This window comes from Schistocerca gregaria, chromosome 2 (assembly GCF_023897955.1).
Source record: "Schistocerca gregaria isolate iqSchGreg1 chromosome 2, iqSchGreg1.2, whole genome shotgun sequence".
In the NCBI taxonomy this organism is placed as follows: domain Eukaryota; kingdom Metazoa; phylum Arthropoda; class Insecta; order Orthoptera; family Acrididae; genus Schistocerca; species Schistocerca gregaria.
The window spans coordinates 253,894,916-253,919,322 of NC_064921.1; the positions used below are offsets into that span (position 1 = coordinate 253,894,916).

Below are 24,407 nucleotides of genomic sequence, written 5' to 3' on the forward strand. Positions count from 1 at the left end.
ATCATTTTAACTGTAAGATCCAACAAGACCATGCTTGAGGAAAATAATCGCATCATATGATCATTAAGGTTCTATGTGTGAACTGACATACCAATCAGTTAGTTATTGGGTGTATTCTTAAGGCTGAACTTGTTTGAACCATTACTTTCAAATGGTAGTTGTGTATGTATCAACTGCATCACAACCACAGTGAGGCCATATCTTTAGTTAACTTACTACACTATACAGTTACATACGTTTCTATTATTTTCACGTATTGTCAAAGGGTGTTTCAATTGTATCACAGCCATAGCAAGGCCAAATCTTTGATTTATTTCATGTACTTTCTCGTTTCTGTGACAACTTATACATACCTTTTATATAAGATCTGATTTAATTCAAGAATTTGCAAAACTTATACATTATTTGTAAATAATCTAGATTATCCAACAGTCCTATTTCCAGTGTGGATAACATCCTTCTACACTGAAGCGCCAAAGAAAGGTATGCGTATTCAGTACAGAGATATGTAAACAGGCAGAATACGGCGCTGCGGTCGGCAACACCTATATAGGGCACCACTTATCTGGCGCAGTTGTTACATCGGTTACTGCTGCTGCAATGGTCGGTTGTCGAGACTTAAGTGAGTTTGAACGTGGTGTTATAGTCAGCGCACGAGCAATGGAACACAGCATCTACGAGGTAGCAATGAAAGGAGAGGGGCTTCCCTTACGACCATTTCACGGGTATACTGTGAATATCAGGAATCCAGTGAAACATCAAATCTCCGACATCGCTGCAGTCGGAAAAAGATGCTGCAAGAATAGGACCAGCGACGACTGAAGAAAATCGTTCAACGTGACGGAACTTCAACCCTTCCATAAACTGCTGCAGATTTCGGTGCTTGGCCATCAACAAGTGTCAGTTTGCGAACCATTCAACGAAACATCATCGATATAGGCTTGCAGAACCGAAGGCCCACTCGTATATCCTTGATGACTGCACCACACAACGCTTTGCACTTCACCTGAGTCCATCAACACTGACATTGGACTCTTGATAACTGGAAACATGTTGCCTGGTCGGGCTAGCCTTGTTTCAGATTGTATCGAGTGGATGGACGTGTACAGGTATGGAGACAACCTCATAAATCCGTGGGTCCTGCATGTCAGCAGGGGACTGTTCAAGCTGGTGGAGGCTCTGTAATGGTGAGGGGCGTGTGCAGTTGGAGTGATATGAGACTCCTGACATGTCTAAATACGACTCTGACAGGCGACACGCAAGTAAGCATCCTGTCTGATCACCTGCATTCATTCATGCCCATTGTGCATTCCGATGGACTTGGACAATTCCAGCAGAACATTGCGACACCCCACACGTCGAGAATTGCTACAGAAAAGCTCCGCTCTTCTGAGTGTTAACACTTCCAAAAAGACTCCCAGGCATGAACATAATTGAGCATATCTGGGATGCCTTTAAACGTGCTATTCAGAAGAGATCTCTGCCGCCTCGTACTTTTGAGAATTTATGGACAACCCTCCAGGATTCATGTTGTCAGTTCCCTCCAGCACTACTTCAGACATTAGAGGATCCCATGCCACGTCATGTCATGTCGTGGGACCGTACACGATATTAGGAAGGTGTACCACTTTCTTCTTGTCTTCAGTGTAGTATCGCTTTAAGATGCTTATTAAATTTCATTAAATTAGTATTTCAGGTATAAAATGGATATGATGTTTACACTCAGACTGTGGGGAGTCATTACTGTTAGAAAAATTGACAACAGTTTCAAAAGGAATATGTTGTGATTTACCAAGACGATCATGAAAGATTTTAATTCTGTTTGCACAGTATTTGGCGATTAGGTCCATCTCCTACCAGTTAGAGTTGTTTAAGCAATCAGCTGGAATGTGAAATTACTTCACAGTAAATATTCTGAGTCTACTCTTCGACTCCAGGAGAGTCTAATGACAGCTTTCTGTTATATTTCCATATTTCGCTCATGTCCATTGATTCAGTTGTTTTTTTTTTTTCATTTTGATTATCCACGAGCAAAGTTTGCTCTTATCTTTGTAAACCCAGTGATAGACTGCCGAACTGTCACTGCTACGCTAGGATATCTGCTCTGGTTATTTGGCACGTAAGCAGAATTGCCAGTGAGAGCTTAGGCACGCAGTTGTGCATTTCCAAGGAGAACAAGAACCAGTGCTTCTTCCATCTTTCATTTGTGACTGTGATTGTGATACGACGAACTGTTTGTGGTGTGAAATAGTGTGTTATTCATAGTGGCTGATTTTACATATGCTGCAGAAGAAGCAGAGCTATATATGTAAATATATGAAAGTGGCAGTGGTTTGTGTGGTCCTCTCACGTAACGACACAGGACAAAAGGTAGCAACTTTGATTGTATTAAATACAGGCGACCTGTGATGGCTCGCTGAAATCTGTCTAGATTAAATATTAGCTGCTGTGGCAGAATGACTCTCCTGAAGTAACAGATTATCACTAAACTGATACCACACAAGAGTATCAATACACATTTATTACAGTGACAGTTAAAATCATAAAGTATAGTACAGAAATATTCAATATGACATTTCAATAGGGCTTCAACATACCACATGACATCTTTTCTACATTCTACGAAGTTTTATGGGGTATATACATCCCACTAAATACATATTTTGTACAAACCACCAGTTGTTCTTAGGATTCTAGTAATCTTTCATAACAATTTTTATAATAGATAAGAAAACATAATTAGTTAGTCCAAAGATTCTTGGGACAAAGAAGGCGGTGATTTGATCTCATTTTGGTGAAACACCATACTGTGCCAGCTATAAAGAAATTGCACCTCATTTCATCACTTGCAGTCTTCTACGTATCCATACTATGGGTTGCAGTATTTTTCTCTAAGTGCAAAAAGAATCTCGCTGCATAATATCACTACTCAAATACGGGATATAGATATGCCAACGTTCAGAACTGTGCACATATGTGTTCTGTCAAGCATGAAAGATTAAGGACACCTAGCTTTATCGATGCTTGGAGCAGTAGTCTCTGCAACTGTTAGACAGTAGGAACTTTCACAGCTATAAGTGCCACAGCAGAATGTTGGACTGCAACAACAACTTCCCTAGTCCGCACATTTCATGTGCTGTGCTAGACAGTGCTTGTCAGTGCTAGTGGCAACTTTCCTCACACCGGGCCTCTTGCAGAATTTCCTCTCGAGCAGCAGGAAGCATATCGACAGCTGCGCTGCGCCCGCCAAGACGACTAGTGCGGGAACTACACTCTCGATGGCCACTGGCTTGAGAGACTCCCGTTTCTTCTGAACGCCTCCCTCCGGCCAGTGCTTCCAGTAGAGGCGGTGAGTCAGTCCTGCACTCCGCATCTGCAGCAGGCTGCGGCGACCACTCAGCATTACTTCACATTAGAAACGGAACAGCAGACACCTCTCAAATATATAATTCTATACTCTTAAGCGTCTGGAACGTAAAGACACAACCTGCAGACAAAAACTGTCAACAAGCTAAAATCATTTCATGTATTTCAGTGAATAGTTACAGGGCCTGACAATTTGTTTTCGTAGGATCCGAAAGGCAGCTCTCCATAAACTGCTTCCGGTAGGTCATGTAATCATCCAAATATTGATATTAGAAATACAGCTACAGATTCCGAAACGTAACTCCCACAATTGATGTTCGCCCTACATGAGTGTTGGGGTACCTTGAAATAATGGCTGGGTTGCCAGGTAAGCTGCTTTCTTTTTGGAATGGTATTGCATGGAGTGAAATAAAATCAGGAATACTGGAATTAGCAGTAAGTTATTCACATTCTTTATTTACTTGATAAAGAGTACTATTTTATAATTGTTAGATGAATAATGGTACATAAATGATAATTACTAAACGTCCAAAGCAAATTCACTGTAAACAACCCCATATTTTGCAGACTGTCCAATTTGTAAATCATACCAACCAACAGTGAAGACGAAAGCGCTCATGCACAATTTATAGCTTGTGATAAATGTTCACGAAGTCTTTTATAGGAACACAGATTTATCTTCCTCATTTGGAAGTTTTGTATGCATTCTGAACTCTCCCATAATGTTGAAGCACACAATTATTCCATAGCTGATCACTTCACATCTTTCCCACATGTGATCTAAACAGATGTCGCTTGTCTTAAATTCCATGACCACAATTTTTACTCATAATAATGATACTGTGCTCGTCTTTATGATAAATATAACAAACATACCGGCAATAAAATTTCACATAAAACAATTGCTTGCATCAATCTCTCCTTTTATTTCATCTCACGAACTGTTTCGAGAGTTTACAGTCTCGTCTTCAGGTAGAATAACGATATTATGCTACATTTTTGCTGCTTGCATGTAAGTAGTTGTTTCTTGTTATTCATTTTGCTACAAAACGGTAAAGCAGGAGCTCGTTAGCACTAAGATTACAAACTTTAGTCGGTTATAGCACTAATTACAATCTGTTACACTGCTTAAGATTTTTAATCTTAAAGTCTTATTACTTTGACAAGTGCCTGTCATACGTATTTGTAGAAAATGAAACCACAACAAACAACTGGTTGCATGCAGCTAGCAGAAGTATAATATAATGTTATTGTTCCTCATGAAGATTAGAGTATAAATTCTCGAAACGCCTCGTGAGCTGAGAAATAAGAGCGACTGACGCAGATAATTGTTACATGCAAACTTTTGTTTTCATGAAGAGTCACAGTTCCTTACAACAGTCAGACATTGACGACATAAGGTTAACGAAGCATAGCAATACTTACAACCCATTTAATTATGCTAATGCAATCAGAACAGCTGGATTATAAACACCAATCATGTAATACAACTGGCATTCAGAAAACGATTTGATTTGGCCTGTAAAATCATATAAACTTGATGAGATAATTTTTACTGGTTCCCTCGCTTTTTACTAACATTTATTAGCTCAAAACCTTTCAATGACATGTTACTATCATCAGGCACATTATAATCACATGTGCATTACATTGATTTGAAAGGTGATGAGGTTCATTTGTTAGGTGCAACAGTGGTGTTATGTAACGAAATGTAACCTTGTATAGAAACATACATTATTTTAGTACCTACCCAAAGTGCTTGTATGTTTAAATGACTTCATTAGTACATTTACTTACATTTTTGCTGGAATTTTATTTGCCTGGCACGGAAACCACATTAACAAATGCCTCATCGTTTTACAGTTTCATTTTCAGTTATTTACACCTTGCTAAAGACTTTTAACTGCTGTGATAAGCTAAGTATACATTGTTAAGACAGTAAAAACAAAGAACATGAAACATCTCCTATATAAGTGTGTTTATATTATGAAACATTGTAAATTCATGATTATTTGGTATGTATTGGTTACACAGTATTTTTAAGACCTTTTAATAAAAGAAGCACACAACATTGGAGAAAATTTGAAGCAATTTATACTCTTGTTTTCTAGCTTATCATTTAGCAACTTGTTGCCATGTAATCTTCCTTTTCTAACGCTGTATGCAATCCCATTTGGAATGCCTTCTCTATTAAATGTAATGTCTGAAGATCATTCACAACATCGTGGAAACAATGGCCAGTGCCCTTCATGTGAGTAGCTATTGCTGATTTAGCACAGCTACCTGTTTGTACACATGTATGTGTTCTGTGCATATTTTTTGGAAGCCTCTCCCAGTTTTGCGACATTGAGGTTTCCATGTACTACATAATATTTTATAAACTCCTGAATGTTTGTGTTTATATGTTTGTATATTTCTGTTCTGCATCACTGTGTATTGTAGTTTATGTCTTGTCAAAGCAATGGTAATGTTGTATGGTCTCAGTATGTTTGATATTTTGTAGGCGAGTTTGCCTGCTGCAGTGGTACGCAATCACTGGATTGTTTTATTTTGTGTGTAGATGTTGGTTTATTACTGATTCTTTTACTTTTCTGTGTTGGACTGCCAGTAAGTGTATCATGATGGCTATTTGCCATAGCTATTTGTTTGACTGTGCTGCATTCTTTATGCTTTGCATTTTTATACGTTGATATATTACTGGCTTGTTAACTAGTGCTCTGTTGGCAGTGTTTTTGTGTGTTGTACAGTGGCAGCTGAAGATGAACAGATAGAGAAAGTGTATGAGGATATTGAAAGGGTAATGCAGTATGTATAGGGGGACGAAAATCTAATAGTCATGGGCGACTGGAATGCAGTTGTAGGGGAAGGAGTAGAAGAAAAGGTTACAGGAGAATATGGACTTGGGACAAGGAATGAAAGAGGAGAAAGACTAATTGAGTTCTGTAACAAGTTTCAGCTAGTAATAGCGAATACCCTGTTCAAGAGTCACAAGAGGAGGAGGTATACTTGGAAAAGGCCGGGAGATACGGGAAGATTTCAATTAGATTACATCATGGTGAGACAGAGATTCCGAAATCAGATATTGGATTGTAAGGCGTACCCAGGAGCAGATATAGACTCAGATCACAATATAGTAGTGATGAAGAGTAGGCTGAAGTTCAAGACATTAGTCAGGAAGAATCAATACGCTAAGAAGTGGGATACGGAAGTTCTAAGGAATGACGAGATACGTTTGAAGTTCTCTAACTCTATAGATACAGCAATAAGGAACAGCGCAGTAGGCAATACAGTTGAAGAGGAATGGACATCTCTAAAAAGGGCCATCACAGAAGTTGGGAAGGAAAACATAGGTACAAAGAAAGTAGCTGCGAAGAAACCATGGGTAACAGAAGAAATGCTTCAGTCGATTGATGAAAGGAGGAAGTACAAACATGTTCCTGGAAAATCAGAAATGCAGAAATACAAGTCGCTGAGGAATGAATTAAATAGGAAGTGCAGGGAAGCTAAGACGAAATGGCTGCAGGAAAAATGTGAAGACATCGAAAAAGATATGATTGTCGGAAGGACAGACTCAGCATACAGGAAAGTCAAAACAACCTTTGGTGACATTAAAAACAACGGTGGTAACATTAAGTGTGCAACGCTAATTCCACTGTTAAATGCAAAGGAGAGAGCATATAGGTGGAAAGAATACATTGAAAGCCTCTATGAGGGTGAAGATTTGTCTGATGTGATAGAAGAAGAAACAGGAGTCGATTTAGAAGAGATAGGGGATCCAGTATTAGAGTCGGAATTTAAAAGAGCTTTGGAGGACTTACGGTCAAATAAGGCAGAAGGGATAGATAACATTCCATCAGAATTTCTAAAATCATTAGGGGAAGTGGCAACAGAACGACTATTCACGTTGGTGTGTAGCGACATATCATCTGACTTTCGGAAAAGCATCATCCACACAATTCCGAAGGCGGCAAAAGCTGAGTAGTGCGAGAATTATCGCACAATCAGCTTAACAGCTCATGCATCTAAGCTGCTTACAAGAATAATATACAGAAGAATGGAAAAGAAAATTGGGAATGCGCTAGGTGACGATCAGTTTGGCTTTAGGAAAAGTAAAGGCATGAGAGAGGCAATTCTGACGTTACGGCTAATAATAGAAGCAAGGCTAAAGAAAAATCAAGACACGTTCATAGGATTTGTCGACCTGGAAAAAGCGTTCGACAATATAAAATAGTGCAAGCTGTTCGAGATACTGAAAAAAGTAGGGGTAAGCTATAGGGAGAGACGGGTCATATACAATATGTACAACAACCAAGAGGGAATAATAAGAGTGGACGGTCAAGAACGAAGTGCTCGTATTAAGAAGGGTGTAAGACAAGGCTGTAGCCTTTCGCCCCTACTCTTCAATCTGTACATCGAGGAAGCAATGATGGAAATAAAAGAAAGGTTCAGGAGTGGAATTAAAATACAAGGTGAAAGGATATCAATGATACGATTCGCTGATGACATTGCTATCCTGAGTGAAAGTGAAGAAGAATTAAATGATCTGCTGAACGGAATGAACAATCTAATGAGTACACAGTATGGTTTGCGAGTAAATCGGAGAAAGACGAAGGTAATGAGAAGTAGTAGAAATGAGAACAGCGAGAAATTTAACATCAGGATTGATGGTCACGAAGTCAATGAAGTTAAGGAATTCTGCTACCTAGGCAGTAAAATAACCAATGACGGACGGAGCAAGGAAGACATCAAAAGCAGACTCGCTATGGAAAAAAGGCATTTCTGGCCAAGAGAAGTCTACTAATATCAAATACCGGCCTTAATTTGAGGAATAAATTTCTGAGGATGTACGTCTGGAGTACAGCATTGTATGGTAGAGAAACATGGACTGTGGGGAAAACCGGAACAGAAGAGAATCGAAGTATTTGAGATGTGGTGCTATAGACGAATGTTGAAAATTAGGTGCACTGATAAGGTAAGGAATGAGGAGGTTCTACGCAGAATCGGAGAGGAAAGGAGAAGGGACAGGATGATAGGACATCTGCTAAGACGTGAGGGAATGACTTCCATGGTACTAGAGGGAGCTGTAGAGGGCAAAAACTGTAGAGGAAGACAGAGATTGGAATACGTCAAGCAAATAATTGAGGACGTAGGTTGCAAGTGCTACTCTGAGATGAAGAGGTTAGCACAGGAAAGGAATTCGTGGCGGGCCGCATCAAACCAGTCAGTAGACTGATGACCAAAAAAAAAAATCAGTGGCAAGATGAGCAATGTATGGTGGTGTCTGCAGTTTCAATGTGGAGTTTGAAGGATTTTGCATTATTTTATTTAGTAATGCTAGGAAGCTGATGCCACCACTGGTTTGATACTGAAGAGTGAATTTTATATTTCTGCACTGTTTATTGAGTGCATCAAGTATGGCGCTAATCCCATTTGTTTCACCATCTAGCAAGAGCAATTCATCATCAACATAACATTTGTAGTAAATAATGTTATCCACATAGGTTAATTTTATTGCAAGAATTTTTTGATCCAGTGGTTAATACATGTACTGGCAAATTACACCCATTGTGAGGTCTTTATGATGTCATTTTTATCATGAACTTACAAAATATCTATAGTTTAGTGCTATTTCGAGTCGGTCCTTTCTTTTATGAGGTGTGACTTCATGACTTTCAGAGATTCTGGGATGGGTGTCGTAATATTACATGATACTAAATGGACTCAATGGAGAATGTTCATGATTTTAATTTCTTCTGTTACTTATTGAGTAGTTTTCATTGTATGTATATGTCTTGGATAGCATCTTGTTCAGTTCATTTCTAATTTTCTAACTTTGGCTATTTCCTGAGTTTGTATTAGGTCTAATTTGGCAACCTTCATGTCTGTTTTTTATTGCTAGTTCATCTTTGGTTTTCTAGGATTCATGGTGGTGCTATATTTATTCCCACACACATTTAGAAAAAAAGCTTATTTCTTAGCTGTGACATGAATTTTGTCCGAAATACTGTTGTTGTGTCTTTTGGTGTTTCAGTAACGTCACTTTCAGTGAAAAAATCAAATGCTTGCTTATGCTTTCTTCTTCTTTCATTAGACACAAAGTTTTCTCTTTATCCACATTGGTAATGAATGCTCCATATTCAATTAGCTTTCTCATTTATTCTTTGTTTCCTTGCGATCTTCATGGATATTTTAACCTGCTTCTTGTTTATTTAGTACAGTGGTTGTAACTTTCATAAACTCCTGAGGTGCAACAATATTTTCATTTTTGCCCAGCTTTACTGTATCTGCAGCGTTTTTTGTGGTAGCAACATTATTTGAAATTTTAAGTCTGAATTGATATTTATATTGCATTTCAGTTCTTTGTAAAGTAAAATGTTTCCTCCTCCATGAATATGATGTCAGTCTCATTGATAACTCTGTTGTAAAATTCATGTGTATTACCACATTTATTCTGTTTACATAGCTCTCCATTTTACAATTTTTAATTTTGTGGCCCTGATTCTGAATGATCTTCATAAATTAATTAACTACAGGATTAGTGATTTCATCGAAAATTTTTAGCAAAATACAGTTGTTGAAAGTACTTAGTTAATTCTAAGTGTATGTTCATAAGTTTCCTTTAAGAGTTCCTACTCTTAATAAAAAGATTAATTTCAGACTTCAACAAATATTTCTCCGCTTTTTATTTTGTTCTTCGGTCTAATGCTGCTGATATTGATTTTGGCATATTTGAGAAAGATGCCCAGATAGTTTCACATTTGTTGAACTGTAAGTTAGCCACAGTTTTCAAGACTTTCATTCTCATGTTTTTGCAATTGTGTATTAGTGAATACCCTGTTCAAGAGTCACAAGAGTAGAAGGAATACATGGGAAGACCGAGAGGAATGGTAAGATTCCCAGTGGATCATGGTCAGATAGAAATTTCGAGATTAGATATTGGATTGTAAGGTGTAGCCAGGAGCAGACATGGATTCAGAACATAATTTAGTGAAAATGAAGAGTAGAATGAAGTTTAAGAAAGTCATATAGAAGTGTCGGCGAGGAATACTAAGCTTTTGACGTTGACTAAGGATGTGGATACCGTTTAGTTAAAGACAAATGAGGATTTCTAAAATGCCAGTCACAGGTGTTTGACAATCAGATGTAAGTATCTTGGGTTATGGAAGAATTAATTCAATTGATGGATGATAGGTAGAAGTACAAAAAGGTTCAGAGGAGACAGGAATACAGTAATATAAATCACTTGGGAATGAAATAAACAGGAAGTATAGGGCAGCCAATTGAAGTGGTTCCAGGAAAAATAACACGAACTCGATAACGAAATGATTGTAGAATGGATTTACTCAGCTAACAGAAAAGACAGATCAAACTTCAGTGAAATTAAAAACAATGGTGGTAACATTAAGAGGACAATGGTAATTCCACTGTAAAAGGCAGAGGAAAGAGAGGATAGGAGAAGGACTTGTCTAATGAGTTAATAGCCAAAGAAACTGGAATCGATTAGGGGGACGTAGTGGATCCCATATTAGGGTCAGAATGTAAAAGAGGTCTGAAATACTTTAGATGAAACGAAGCAAAAGGGATAGATTACATTTCATCGAAATTTCTAAAATTATATGGGGAAATGGCAACCAAACAACTATTTAAATTGGTGAGTAGAATCTATGAGACTGGCGAAGTACTATTAGACATTCAGAAAAATATCACACATACAGTTCTGAAGATCGGAAATACAGACAGGTGCGAAAACCATCGAGCTATGAGCTTAACATTTCATTCATCCAAGTTGCTGACAAAAATAGTGTACAGAACAGTAGAAGAGAATACTGAAAATATGTTCGATGGTGATCAGTGTGGCTTTATGTATAGGCACCAAAGAGGCAGTTCTGATTTTGTGCTCGGTAATGAAAGCAAGACTGAAGAAAAATCAAGATACGCTCATAAGATTTATGATCTAGAAAAGCTTTCGATAATGTGAAATAGTTCAAGATGTTCGAAATTCTGAGAAAAGTAGAAGTAAGCTCGGAGAAATACAACTGATAGACGATACTCGTATGTTCAAGAACTAAGCCGGAACAGTAAGATTGGTGGACAAAGAACGAAATGTTTGGATTAGAAAGGGTATAGCAGTTGTAAATTGTCAAGCTGTGTTGTGAATGTAACAGTGCTCCAAGCGCTAACAGAAAACACTGATACTCAAATCACTGTAGGCACTGGAAGCTGGCTAAAGCCGGAGATAAGTTCAGCCGAAATTTTTCCGAAATTCATAACCGTATTTAGAAATAACCGGTTAAATATAGTTGGCAGTGCCGTTTTTGTTGCTGTTACAAGTAGTTTATCTTGTGGTGAAATTGAGGTGGATAGTTCGTGTTACTTAGTATGGGTAGAAGTCATTCTTGTCAATCATAATAAAATAGTAACTCTATCATTTTCCCAAGATCCCAACTCAGATGATACAATTGCTGCAAAGTTAAAGAAAAATTGAGTCTAATTTCAAACACGTACCCGATTCATTCAATTATAGTAGGTGGTGACATCAATTTACCCTTGATATGTTGGCGAAAATACATGTTCAAATCAGGAGGTCCGCAAAAAATCCAATTCGAAATTGTGTTAAACGCATTCTTTGAAAATTATTTCGAGCAATTAGTTCATGAGCCCACTCGAATAGTAAACTGTTGTGAAAACACACTTGATCTCATAACAACGAATAATCGTGGGCTAATAACGAGCATCGTAACGGATACAGGGATCAGTGAACACAGGGCTGTCGAAGTGAAACTGAATATCTATCTCCCCAATGCACCAAAACCACGAAAAATATGTGTATTAAAAATATATAGATAAAATTCTCTTGACGCCTTGCTGTGAGCCAATTTGCACTCCTTCCAAAGTAACAATGTAAACAAGATGTAGTTTGAATTCAAGGAAATAGTACCGACATCAACTGATAGATTGTGCCAAACAAATTAACAGACGACAGAGCTGATGCTCCATGGTACACGAAACGGGTCATAACATTGTTGCAGGAACAATGAAAAACATGCGAAATTTAAAAGAACGCAAGATCACAAAGATTGGTGACATTTTAGAGAAGTTCGAAATTTAGAGTCTACCTCAATGTGAGATGCTTTTAATAGTTTCCACAGCAAAACCTTTTCCAGGAACCTGGCAGAAAATGTAAAGAAATTCAGGACGTATGTAAAATGTGCTAGCAGCAAGACACAATCAGTGCCTTCTGTGCGCTATAGCAACGGAAATACTATCGATGACAGTGTTGCTAAAGCAGAGATACCAAACACAGCCTTCCGAAATTTCTTCACCAAAGAAGGCGATGTAAATATTCCTGAATTAGAATCAGGAACAGTTGGCAACATGAGTAACTTAGACGTAGATATCCTCGGAGTAGTGAAGCAACTTTAATCACTTAACAAAAGCAAGGATTCTGGCCTAGATTGCATAACAGTAAAGTTCCTTTCGTAGTATGCATTAGCTCCATGCTTAACTATCATATACAACAGCTCGCTCGACGGAAGATCCGCACCCAAAGACTGGAAAGTTGCATTCACCACACGAACATTCAAGGAGGGCACTAAAACTAATCCTCTGAATTACATATTCATATCGTTAACGTCGATATGCAACAGGATTTTGAAACATACATTCCTTTATAACATTATAAATTGCCTCGAAGATAAGGGTCAATTGACACATAGTCAACACGGATTTAGAAAACATCGTGTTTGTGAAACACAACTAGCTCTTTACTCGCACGAAATGTTGCATGCTATCAACAAGGTACTAAAAAATTTCTTCCATATTTCTAGATTCCCAGAAGGCTTTTGATTCCGTACCTCACAAGTGGCTTGAAACCAAATTTATGGAAGATTGTCTCAGTTATGCCACTGGGTTCATAAGTTCCCCTCGGTAGTATTACAGGCCACCTGTTGTTCCTTACCTTTATAAACAATTTAAGAGACGATCTGAACTGCCGTCTAATGTCGTTTGCAGATTATGCTGTCGTTTAAAGTCATCAAAACAAATGGCAAAATGATTTAGATAAGATATCTGTATGGTGCGAAAATCGGCAATTGGCCTAGCTAATGGAAGGTGTGAGGCCATCTACGTGAGTAATAATAGATGTCCTTTAAATTTCGGTTACACGATTAATCAGTCAAATGTAAAGGCCATAAATTCTACAAAATATCTAGGGTCTATAGTTGCGAACAGCTTAAATTGGAAAGAAAAGTTAGAAAATTTTGTGGGGAAAGCAAATCGAAGATTACGTTTTATTGGCAGAACACTTAGAAGAAGCAACAGATTTACTGAAGTGACTGCCTACACTACGCTTGTCCGTCCTCTTTTGGAGTATTGCTGCGTGGTGTGAGATCCTTAACAGATAGGATTAAAGGAGTACATCGTCGAAGTTCAAAGAAGGGCAGCACGTTTTGTACTCGCATTATCGAAAAACAGGGAGGGAGAGTGTGATACATGATTTGGGGTAGACATCATTAAAACAAACGTGTTTCTCGTTATGGCGGGATCATCTCACGAAATTTCACTCACAAACTTTCTCCTCCTAATACAAAACTATTTTGTTGACGTCGACATACATAGGGAAAAATGAACACCAAAATAAAATAAGGGAAATCAGAGGTCACTCTGAAACATATAGGTGTCGTTTTTTCCGCACGCTTTTCGAGAGAAGAATAATACATAATTATTGTGACTGTGAGTCGATAAACGCTCTGTGTGATTTGCAGAATAGCCATGTGGATGTAGATGCAGATGTAAGACGGGGATGCAGACGTCTGCCCCCACTGCTCAACCTATACATCGAAGAAGCAGCCTATCGTCACTGAAAGTGAAAAAAAATTACAGAATCTGTTAAACGAAAATTAACAGTCTAAATATTACTTATTATGGATTGCCCAGAAAAAGATAAAAATATTGAGAAGTAAATAGAATGAGAATAGTGATCATGAAGTAGATGAAGTTACGGAATTCTGCTGCCTTGAAACTAAAATAATTCATGACAGCCAAAGCAATGAGTACATAAAAAGCAAACTACCATAAGCAAAGAGGGCGTTCCTGGCCAAGAGAAATCTATTGGAATCAAACGTAAGCCTTAATTTGAGAAAGAAATTTCTGAGAATGTGGACAACAAAAGGCACTTTGGCCAGCACTGCTATTAGTCATTACACTGGCTCCCCACATAAGAGATTCGAGTCCTCCCTCGGGCATGCGTATGTGTGTTGTCCATAGCACAAGTTAGTTTAAGTTAGATTACCTCAGCAGTTTGGCCCCTTAATACTTTACCACAAATATCCAATTTTCAACAAAAAGACGCCTTTTTCTACTGACCTGAGGCATTCGAGCAGGCCTATCATGCATTAAAATATAAGTTCCAATCTTTCCCTTGCCTACCTATATCCAGTGAGGTGAAAACTGGTAGTGGCTGCAGACGCATCACAATACTGACTGTACGCAGTATCGAGTATTGACCCAAAGGACCTCAAGTAACTCAGAGCTACCAATCGCCTACGCATCTAAAACGCTGGCCCAAATGGGGAAAAGAGGACGATCGTGTTATGTTGCACGCCTGTTTATACGGTGCTAAGGTTCATCTGATAACATAGCACGAGCTACTGGTAGTCTCTTTGGACAACAGTAGAATATCTTTAAAAAATAGGAGAGGAGCTGCAGCGGTCGGCCTTCAACTTTGTATCACCATGGCATTTTATTACAAGATGGCCACGAAGCATGTTATCTTCTATGCCCTGACAAGTCTGCCAGTGGATCTATACCCAGTCACCCACAAAGATAAAAGGTGTTTATTCTGAATCATCAAATAGAGGCAAAACTTCTTGTCACTGCGTTATTTTGATACAAACCACTGACAAGGATGATATTTCGATCTAGATGCTCAAGTTCTTGCTATCACGGTTGACAAAAAGTGTGCCACACATTCACACTTACGTATACTTCCCCCACTAAGAAATCTGTTATCATTAGTGGATGACTCAGTAAGAGTGTCAACAACGAGCAGCACCAAAAATCACTCCCTTAACGCTAAGACCACAGAGCCATCAGAGAATGACATGCATAGTGAAGCTAGACCAGCAGCATATTTACTTTCTTGGGCACACCAAAGACAGAGAGGCACTTGTTCGCAACTGTATCAGGTGAGCAGAGCAGCTGTCGGCTCCATGAACTATTTTCTTCTCCTAACCTGCCTCTGTAGAGACCTGGGAATGAGACCACATTGAATTTATTAGCGCTTTCCTAAGATCTGTGTGGTTGTTCGTGTTGGAAGCTCTGTCCAATTTTCCTTCTATTTGCCCTCCATCAACATGATTATATTTGGTCACACGCCAAAATCATAGCCATCTAAGTCATTATCCAATGACTTCAGTACACCTTCAAAATTGCAGGAATAATACCCATCAATAAATGACCTCACAGCTGTTCCCTCCTCTGAGCAATACGGACGCCGAAAAAATGGTCCATACGTTTAAATAGCAATTGGCACAAACGGAACTGACTCTCATCTTATTCCTCGACATACAATGAATCATCCTAGTAAACGTGAAGAGCCTGTCTGTTGCGTACCCAGAGTGACAGTTATGAATCTTCATCATTCCGTTGCTCAGTCCCGACAACATCACACTACTCTACTTGCATCACTTCTTTTCCATCACGCCTACCGAGTGAGGTGGCGCAGTCCTTGGCACACTGGACTCGGATTCGGGAGGACGACTGTTCCATCTAGCGTCCGGACATCCTGATTTAGGTTTTTCGTGATTTCCGTAAATCTCTTCAGGCAAATGTCGGGATGGTTCCTTTGAAAGCGTATGGCCGACTTCCTTCCCTAATCGAATGGGACCGATGACCTGGCAGTTTGGTCCCCTTCCCCAAAACCAACCAACCATCATGCCCTTGTGTATGGGGATGCACATTCAATATAGACACCCCATGGAATCTCGCCGTAGTGGATTTCACATATGACTGCTTGATGTATGTGCCTACACAACATGCCAAACAACCAGCGAAGCACTCACCGTCCTGAGTCCTACACTGCCTCCAAAGTGGGCGGCATCCAGGGTTGACCCATAGTCCACATCGCCCCTTGCCCCATTCCTCTAGTTGTGCTTGGGTTGAAAAATATCACCGCATGCGACAGGGGCGCTTGCAGATCGCCAGCAGTACCAGCCAAGGAGAGACACTCACCACCCACGCCCACCCAACGTTATAGACGTCAGAATGGAAGACACATCAACATGAAGGTTCAAGGTCAAGTGAATAAAACTAGGTGCGGAATGACTTTCCAACCTAATTCCTGAATTTTTTTCCGTCTAGCAGATTGTGGGCAGGGGTTATCGTGGAGTAGCATCATTTCTGTCAGTCTTCCTGGTCGTTGTTCATGGATTGCGTTTTTAAGGCGTCCCAGTTCACGATAATAAACGTCAGCAGTGGTGGTTACACCTCGGAGAAGCGGTTTGTAATGTACCACGCCGTCGCTGCTCCACCAAATGCATAACACTATCTTTTGAGGATGAACGCAGATCTTTGTACGGTGAGTTTCTGCCTTGTTTGAGTTCAATCATCCCTTTCTTTTCCTTATGTTAGCATCAAGACAGCATTTCTCGTCACCAGTAACGATACAGGATAGAAATGTTCGGTGTTTTTCACGAGACAACTGATGATGAGCAAGGAGAGGTGAACATACGGTCACCAGCTGATTTTGTGATTTTGGTGAAAGCATGCGGCACCCACGCAACCGATTTTTCAACCCTCCCCATTGCATGCAAATGTTGCACGATCGTGGGATGATCACAGTTCGTCACATTTGCCAGTTCTCGAGTACACTGACGTAGATCATTGTGGATTAATACGTTTAAACGAACTTCGTCAAACTGAAGGTCTTCCTGAATGTGGAGAATCGCTAATGTCAACACGAGCCTCCTTAAAACGAGAAAACCATTTACTTGCCGTGCTCTATCCGTTGGCATTATCCCCATACAAGATGCAGTGTTTCTGGCTTTCAACCCTCTATTGAAATCAAAAGAATAATATGACTGAAATGTTCCTATTTCTCTACTTGGCACTCCATTTACAAGCGTCCAAGACTCCACTCACTATCTCCAAATAAGAAAATGACTCTAAATTGAAATAGTAACAGTGAACTACATGGCAACCGGAATACCAACGTTCAAACCAAACACGCTACGAATTTATGCACCAATCTAACAGTTTTGCATTTATGACTCTCGTTTGGTGGAATGACACATTTTGATGCTACTTCCTGTGTCTTACTCACAGCATGAAAGAGGAGATAAGTGGAGGTCTGTGGCATGGTTTGCCACAATGAGATCAGAGATGATTAGTTTTTGGTGTGCTTGGCATTTGGTTCACACGCTAAAGCGCTCACCGATATCCATCGATTAGGCTACCAAAGTACCTGATTATATTCTTAATTAATTTGTGATGGGGAATTTTATCAGCATTCAGTCAGGTGTATTAACAATCCGAAACAAATACATTACCAGCATGGCAGTATATATTCGCAAATGTATACAAGCTATACCAGCAACATTTAGACAGTACAAATAATTATATATATTTAATTGACAATTTCGTTAATTATTCTGAATTTTGTGTACTTTTCCCCATTTTTTAAATTTTTTTTAAAGATATATGCTCTGCAACAGAGACGTGCTGTACACATGCGTACTACAATTGTTCGCGTCAGAGCGAGTAAAGACTGAAAACGGACCACTGAAATAGAAATATGTACACAATTATTCAATTTATATTTGTGAACAAAGTTTTTAACGTATTATTAAGTGAAATATGTCATCCTAAGCAGTATTTTAGCGCACTTCGAATGACACATCTAGTTTTAAGATTACATTTTTATATAAAAAGATGTAAATATGACTGGTAGTTTCGCTGGTATGTAAAGTGCTCTGATTTCTTGGAATTTACAGGGTTAAGGGGACCAAACATATAAAAGGCGGCGACCATTTTGCCTCTTTCACAGTTGGTTGGACGCATCTTAACTGGACAGTGATCTAGCTTCTCACTTTTATGAACTTAGAGGTTTTTCGATATAACGATGGCGACAATCAGAAGTGTTTCGCATTGTAGTTCATTGGAGACTTTATTATTTTCGCAGTGATCAACACTTACAACTGTTTTGTTTGAAGTTTCAGTGTCGAGCTGATTCACACTTAGAGTAATCTTGTAGCAAGTTAAATGTCACCTCATCCTGTTAAATGGGGACTCTGTCTTACATGCTATCAACATTTACATTTATTTTATTGAGCGTCTGATGCATATATTGTGTTCAGTGTTGGTTTGAACACAGAACAATTTTAAGCTTTGAACACACGTAGTGTTACTAGTTCTTTTGAATATATCATGAGTCTATTAATTGCTATGTTGGGGACTCAAATTATTTTAAATCCATTAAGCGACAGTTTGAAGAGTAATCACCATTCTTCTCTACAGTCTGTTAATTCTGATCTTACTTGTCGAACATAATCCGCATGATCCCTACGTCTGTTTATCCTTATTTAGTGTCAGAGATAGTAATTATCTTTATTTATGAAAGCTTTAGGTAAGGTAAAGGCGCCAAATTTCGTCTCCGTGGCTAATTTCGTCCCCGTTAGGTTCTCTGTGCTGCCGGTAGGGGCGCAATCGGTGACATTTTTCCTTAGTTGCGAAAGTTTCATGCGGTAGTCCTCTGCGTGGACGTTTGAGAAAACGTAATCTAATTCATCAAAAGGTGAATTGTCGAAATAGTATTTGTAAATGCTCTTTTCGAATTATTATAATGTGTTTATTTAATTGTATTTGACATATCCGTTTAGGGTAAGCTATAAAGTGAATGCTCTGAGCATTTTGCCTTCTTTGGTTTACTTCATGTAGTGTATGAAGCCGCCATATTGGTAGGTAGGATGTTCCTATTTCCGTCCTCCCATCTGTTCCTAAATTCGTCCAGAGGACGAAATTTATAACATACTTTTTCATTTTGTTTCAAATGCCGCCTAGGAAGAAGTGGGACAGAGAAGCGATGAAATCGGCAATAATTGCGGTGAGAAACAAGAAAATGGGATACTATAGTGTGAGTAAGACATTCAGTGTGCCTAGGGCACACTGGATTATATAAAGAAAGCAGAAGATAAAAGTGCTGAAGAGTTAATTGAGAAAGGTATTGGTAGAAAACCAGTTGTTTTTACGTGAGTTGTAAGGACACAGAGAAAAATTTCTGTGGCCTTACTCTGAATGATCTTAGGCGAATGGCCTTTCAGCTTGCTATACGCAGTAATGTTTATCACCCATTTTCAGTCGGGCAAAAAACAGCTGGACAAGTGGTTACGTCTGTTCCTTCAGAGATATCAGACACTTTCTACACGAATGCCGCAATCCTTTTCACTAGCTAGGGTACGAGGTTTCAACGAGGGATGTGCTCTTTTTCTTTATTTCGATGCCTGAGTCGTAGAAAATACAACTTAATCCACGTAAAGTGTTCGACGTAGATGAAATCGGCATCACAGTGGAACAACACAAAGTAAGAAAGATAGTTGCTATGAAAGGGAAGAAGTCTGTGCACAAACTGTCGTCTGCAGAGAGAGGAGCACTGCTGACGGTTAGAGTAGATCAGATTTACTTTCATTCCAATTGATCCGTAGTGAGGAGGTCCTCCAGAATGTAGAACATGTCAGAAAAACAACCCTTTACACTAAAAGAAATAAGCTAATGTACCTTCCACAGGTCTCAAGTGGAGTGATGGTCTTTTTTGTGCATCTCGGCATCAGGTACATTTGTGCCTGCTCTTATGATTTTTCCCAGAAACCTGATGAAGAACTAACTCATGAATGGAGCTCCACCTGGGTCAATAGGAGCAGCGAATGAGTCTGGGAGGATCACAAGCCATCTTTTTGAACAGGTTTCGACATTTCAATTGAAAAGCCGTTAAAGGAGGATCCTATTGTGTTGATATTGGACGGACACTATTTACATTCTCGCAATGTGAATGTTATTAACATTGCTCGTGATAATGATGTTGCCATAGTCCGCTTGCCTCCTCACTCCACTTCAAAACTGCAGCCTCTCGATGTGTCGTCCATGTTTCCATTTAAGACATTTAATGCGCAGGCAATAGAAAATTGGCTGTCTAACCATCCTTGCAGGATTGTTGGTAACCTGCAGATTGCACAGCTATTCAATGAAGCCTATGAAAAGGAAGCGGTTGTAAAAACTGTTGTGACTGGTTTTAAGAAAACTGGGATTCCGCCTTACAACCCGAATGTGTTTGGTCCAGAAGACTTTTCAGCGGTTGCTGACGCCTCCTCAGCTCCTGACCCACATGCAAAAAATCAACCCCCGACAAGCACAGCTATACAGTCGGCCTTCCAGCCGCTCAACCTTCTCGCAGCACACAGATGCCACAGTTAACAGCAGGGAGCCCAAGAGATATCGTAGTGGTGCCTGTAATCCATTCATCTTCATCTAAGCGACGACGTAGTGTTGCTCTCATTACAGACTCACCTTACAAGACGAAACTACAACAATCTCAAGAGAAAACCAACTGTAATGTGAGAAAATGATTAGATCTAATTCCGAAGACATTGCCAGGAAAGGTAAGGAAACCGTTAAAAAAGAAAACAAAACTCGAAATAGCCAGTGACTGATGATAACTGTGTTGTCCCATATCAAGATACAAGTGGAGGCGAGAATAATGAACATGATGCGGAGTGCTCCCTTTACCTAACTAACACGTTTTTCTCAAGACAATCATGGAGAAAAACTGCTGCGTTGCATTCAATGTGCTCAAGAGCAAAGAACAAAAAAATTTATTTGCGTCTCTTGTTGGAAAGGGTAAAAAATCATCGTGTAATTGCTAGTCAAATTTTTTTGTACCAACCAATGAACGTTTGTAACATGTAACTAATGTAAATAAGTATTGTCTTCATTATAATTACCTTATTTTTAAACTGTTAATATCTCTTTTACAAGGGGACGAAAGTACAACCACTTTTTAAAGTTTGGTAAAAGTACATTTTTTTGAAGATTTTTTCTGTAAAGATAACAAATCATTTCTGATATATTTTGAGCTAAATACCTTGTGTAGGCTTAATTGGTGGTGTTATATATAAATGATTTAAAGATATGGTATTCAGAGGCCAGAAACAGACGAGGGGACGAAATTTGACGTCTTTACCTTATAGTTACAGCATTCCCTATGATAACGATGGCAGAGCCAATTTGTTGACAAAACTGTACTCTTTCATTCTCTTCATTGGGCTGGCTGTATCACATATGAGTCAGTACAGGAAGATAGTGTGCAGTGTAATAATCGGCTTCATGTACAAGTATCATTCGAAAAATCCATTTTACAGCCATGGTATGCAAACAGTATGTCCACAAATAATCCAGGGTCCGGTCATGAAAACCAGCCCGTGCTGTTGCCATCGTAAAATCACCTGTCCATCAAACTCTCGAAGTCAGCACATTCTTACACCCAAACGACTTCCGAAGTGCTGGTTCTGTTACCCGTTATCGACGCTGAACTGCTGAAGAACACGTCCAGTACACTACCCAGTCCTGTGACCACATCGATTAGTGTTCACCAAAGCTACGTTGCTCTGTAGTGGGATACCGTTTCAAGTTACATCGACGTCTGTAAAAACTCGATATCGATACGACTGCCATGTAGAGCCAAAAATTACTCACCTGGTGTCTTCTGAGTTGGCGAGGGACTGTTGTGGGTCTGAGTATTGTGGGTCTGCCTGTGTGCTCCCTGCATGCAGTTGGCCCGTTCTGCGGCTCAGCACACAAACAAACCTACAAGGAGCACTGCGGGAGTAATGTGCAACAAGTTGGCAATTTCAGTCGAAAGGGAAGCGTGCATAAAGCGGGAAATTCGTCCCAGTCCGACACAAATTTTCACTTGTCACAGTAAATTATTTCAGTGCTCTCGTGAGGCTGACGTCTTCTATCATTCTTAATTTATGTTGAGGAAAGTACGCCATACTAGGATAAATAAAAAGAATACGACATATCTACCAAACGTATTTTACATCTAACGAATTCTCTTTTGTGTAACAACTGACAATTCTTACACATCACCTGAACCTTGTCAATTACTTGGTGCAACGCCGAACAGATATTTATGGAACATTTTTAGCAAAAAGAAAGGATCTATCAACCACGTTAGCAACAATAAAACCCTAAAAAGGGAGAAACCAGATATTTTCCAAAGGGGCTAAGTCATGGTCTTAAAACAGTAAAAAATAAATAAATACAAAATTCCATTTTGAGCTCTGTGCGCAACCCATCATCGTCTATAACGGAAACAGAACGAGGTAACGAAATAACGAACCTTAGCTGGTATGCCACTATAGCGAAAGAAATGGCGCCATTGACAGCTTTCTTATTAGGAGACCACACATTATATATTAAAGGAAAATATTCAAGTAACTCATTGATCAGTCTCTATTCAAAGCATTAATTACACTCCTGGAAATGGAAAAAAGAACACATTGACACCGGTGTGTCAGACCCACCATACTTGCTCCGGACACTGCGACAGGGCTGTACAAGCAATGATCACACGCACGGCACAGCGGACACACCAGGAACCGCGGTGTTGGACGTCGAATGGCGCTAGCTGCGCAGCATTTGTGCACCGCCGCCGTCAGTGTCAGCCAGTTTGCCGTGGCATAGGGAGCTCCATCGCAGTCTTTAACACTGGTAGCATGCCGCGACAGCGTGGACGTGAACCGTATGTGCAGTTGACGTACTTTGAGCGAGGGCGTATAGTGGGCATGCGGGAGGCCGGGTGGACGTACCGCCGAATTGCTCAACACGTGGGGCGTCAGGTCTCCACAGTACATCGATGTTGTTTGCCAGTGGTCGGCGGAAGGTGCACGTGCCTGTCGACCTGGGAACGGACCGCAGCGACGCACGAATGCACGCCAAGACCGTAGGATCCTACGCAGTGCCGTAGGGGACCGCACCGCCACTTCCCAGCAAATTAGGAACACTGTTGCTTCTGGGGTATCGGCGAGGACCATTCGCAACCGTCTCCATGAAGCTGGGCTACAGTCCCGCACACCGTTAGGCCGTCTTCCGCTCACGCCCCAACATCGTGCAGCCCGCCTCCAGTGGTGTCGCGACAGGCGTGAATGGAGGGACGAATGGAGACGTGTCGTCTTCAGCGATGAGAGTCGCTTCTGCCTTGGTGCCAATGATGGTCGTATGCGTGTTTGGCGCCGTGCAGGTGAGCGCCACAATCAGGACTGCATACGACCGAGGCACACAGGGCCAACACCCGGCATCATGGTGTGGGGAGCGATCTCCTACACTGGCCGTACACGTCTGGTGATCGTCGAGGGGACACTGAATAGTGCACGGTACATCCAAACCGTCATCGAACCCATCGTTCTACCATTCCTACACCGGCAAGGGAACTTGCTGTTCCAACAGGACAATGCACGTCAGCATGTATCCCGTGCCATCCAACGTGCTCAAGAAGGTGTAAGTCAACTACCCTGGCCAGCAAGATCTGCGGATCTGTCCCTCATTGAGTATGTTTGGAAGTGGATGAAGCGTCGTCTCACGCGGTCTGCACGTCCAGCACGAACGCTGGTCCAACTGCGGCGCCAGGTGGAAATGGCATGGCAAGCCGTTCCACAGGACTACATCCAGCATCTCTACGATCGTCTCCATGGGAGAATAGCAGCCTGCATTGCTGCGAAAGGTGGATATACGCTGTACTAGTGCCGACATTGTACATGCTCTGTTGCCTGTGTCTATGTGCCTGTGGTTCTGTCAATGTGATCATGTGATGTATCTGACCCCAGGAATGTGTCAATAAAGTTTCCCCTTCCTGGGACAATGAATTCACGATGTTCTTATTTCAATTTCCAGGAGTGTATATTAGAAACAAGTTCAAACAAAATGAAGAAAAACCTTTCAAATTTAGAATGAAAGTAATTGAAGCAGTTTTCGAGAAATGCGTACAAGGATTT

At 40.2% G+C, this 24,407-nt stretch overlaps 1 protein-coding gene across 1 annotated transcript in view; it reads right to left on the bottom strand.

Annotated features, from left to right (window-relative positions):
* Nucleotides 1-15,480: 15,480 nt before the first annotated feature.
* Nucleotides 15,481-24,407, bottom strand: part of LOC126335732 (glutamate receptor ionotropic, kainate glr-3-like) — a 64,507-nt gene continuing 55,580 nt past the window's right edge. Inside the window, exon 8 of the mRNA XM_049999188.1 lies at nucleotides 15,481-15,614. Coding sequence (XP_049855145.1) covers nucleotides 15,481-15,614 — 134 coding nt within the window. The remainder of the gene's footprint in view (nucleotides 15,615-24,407) is intronic.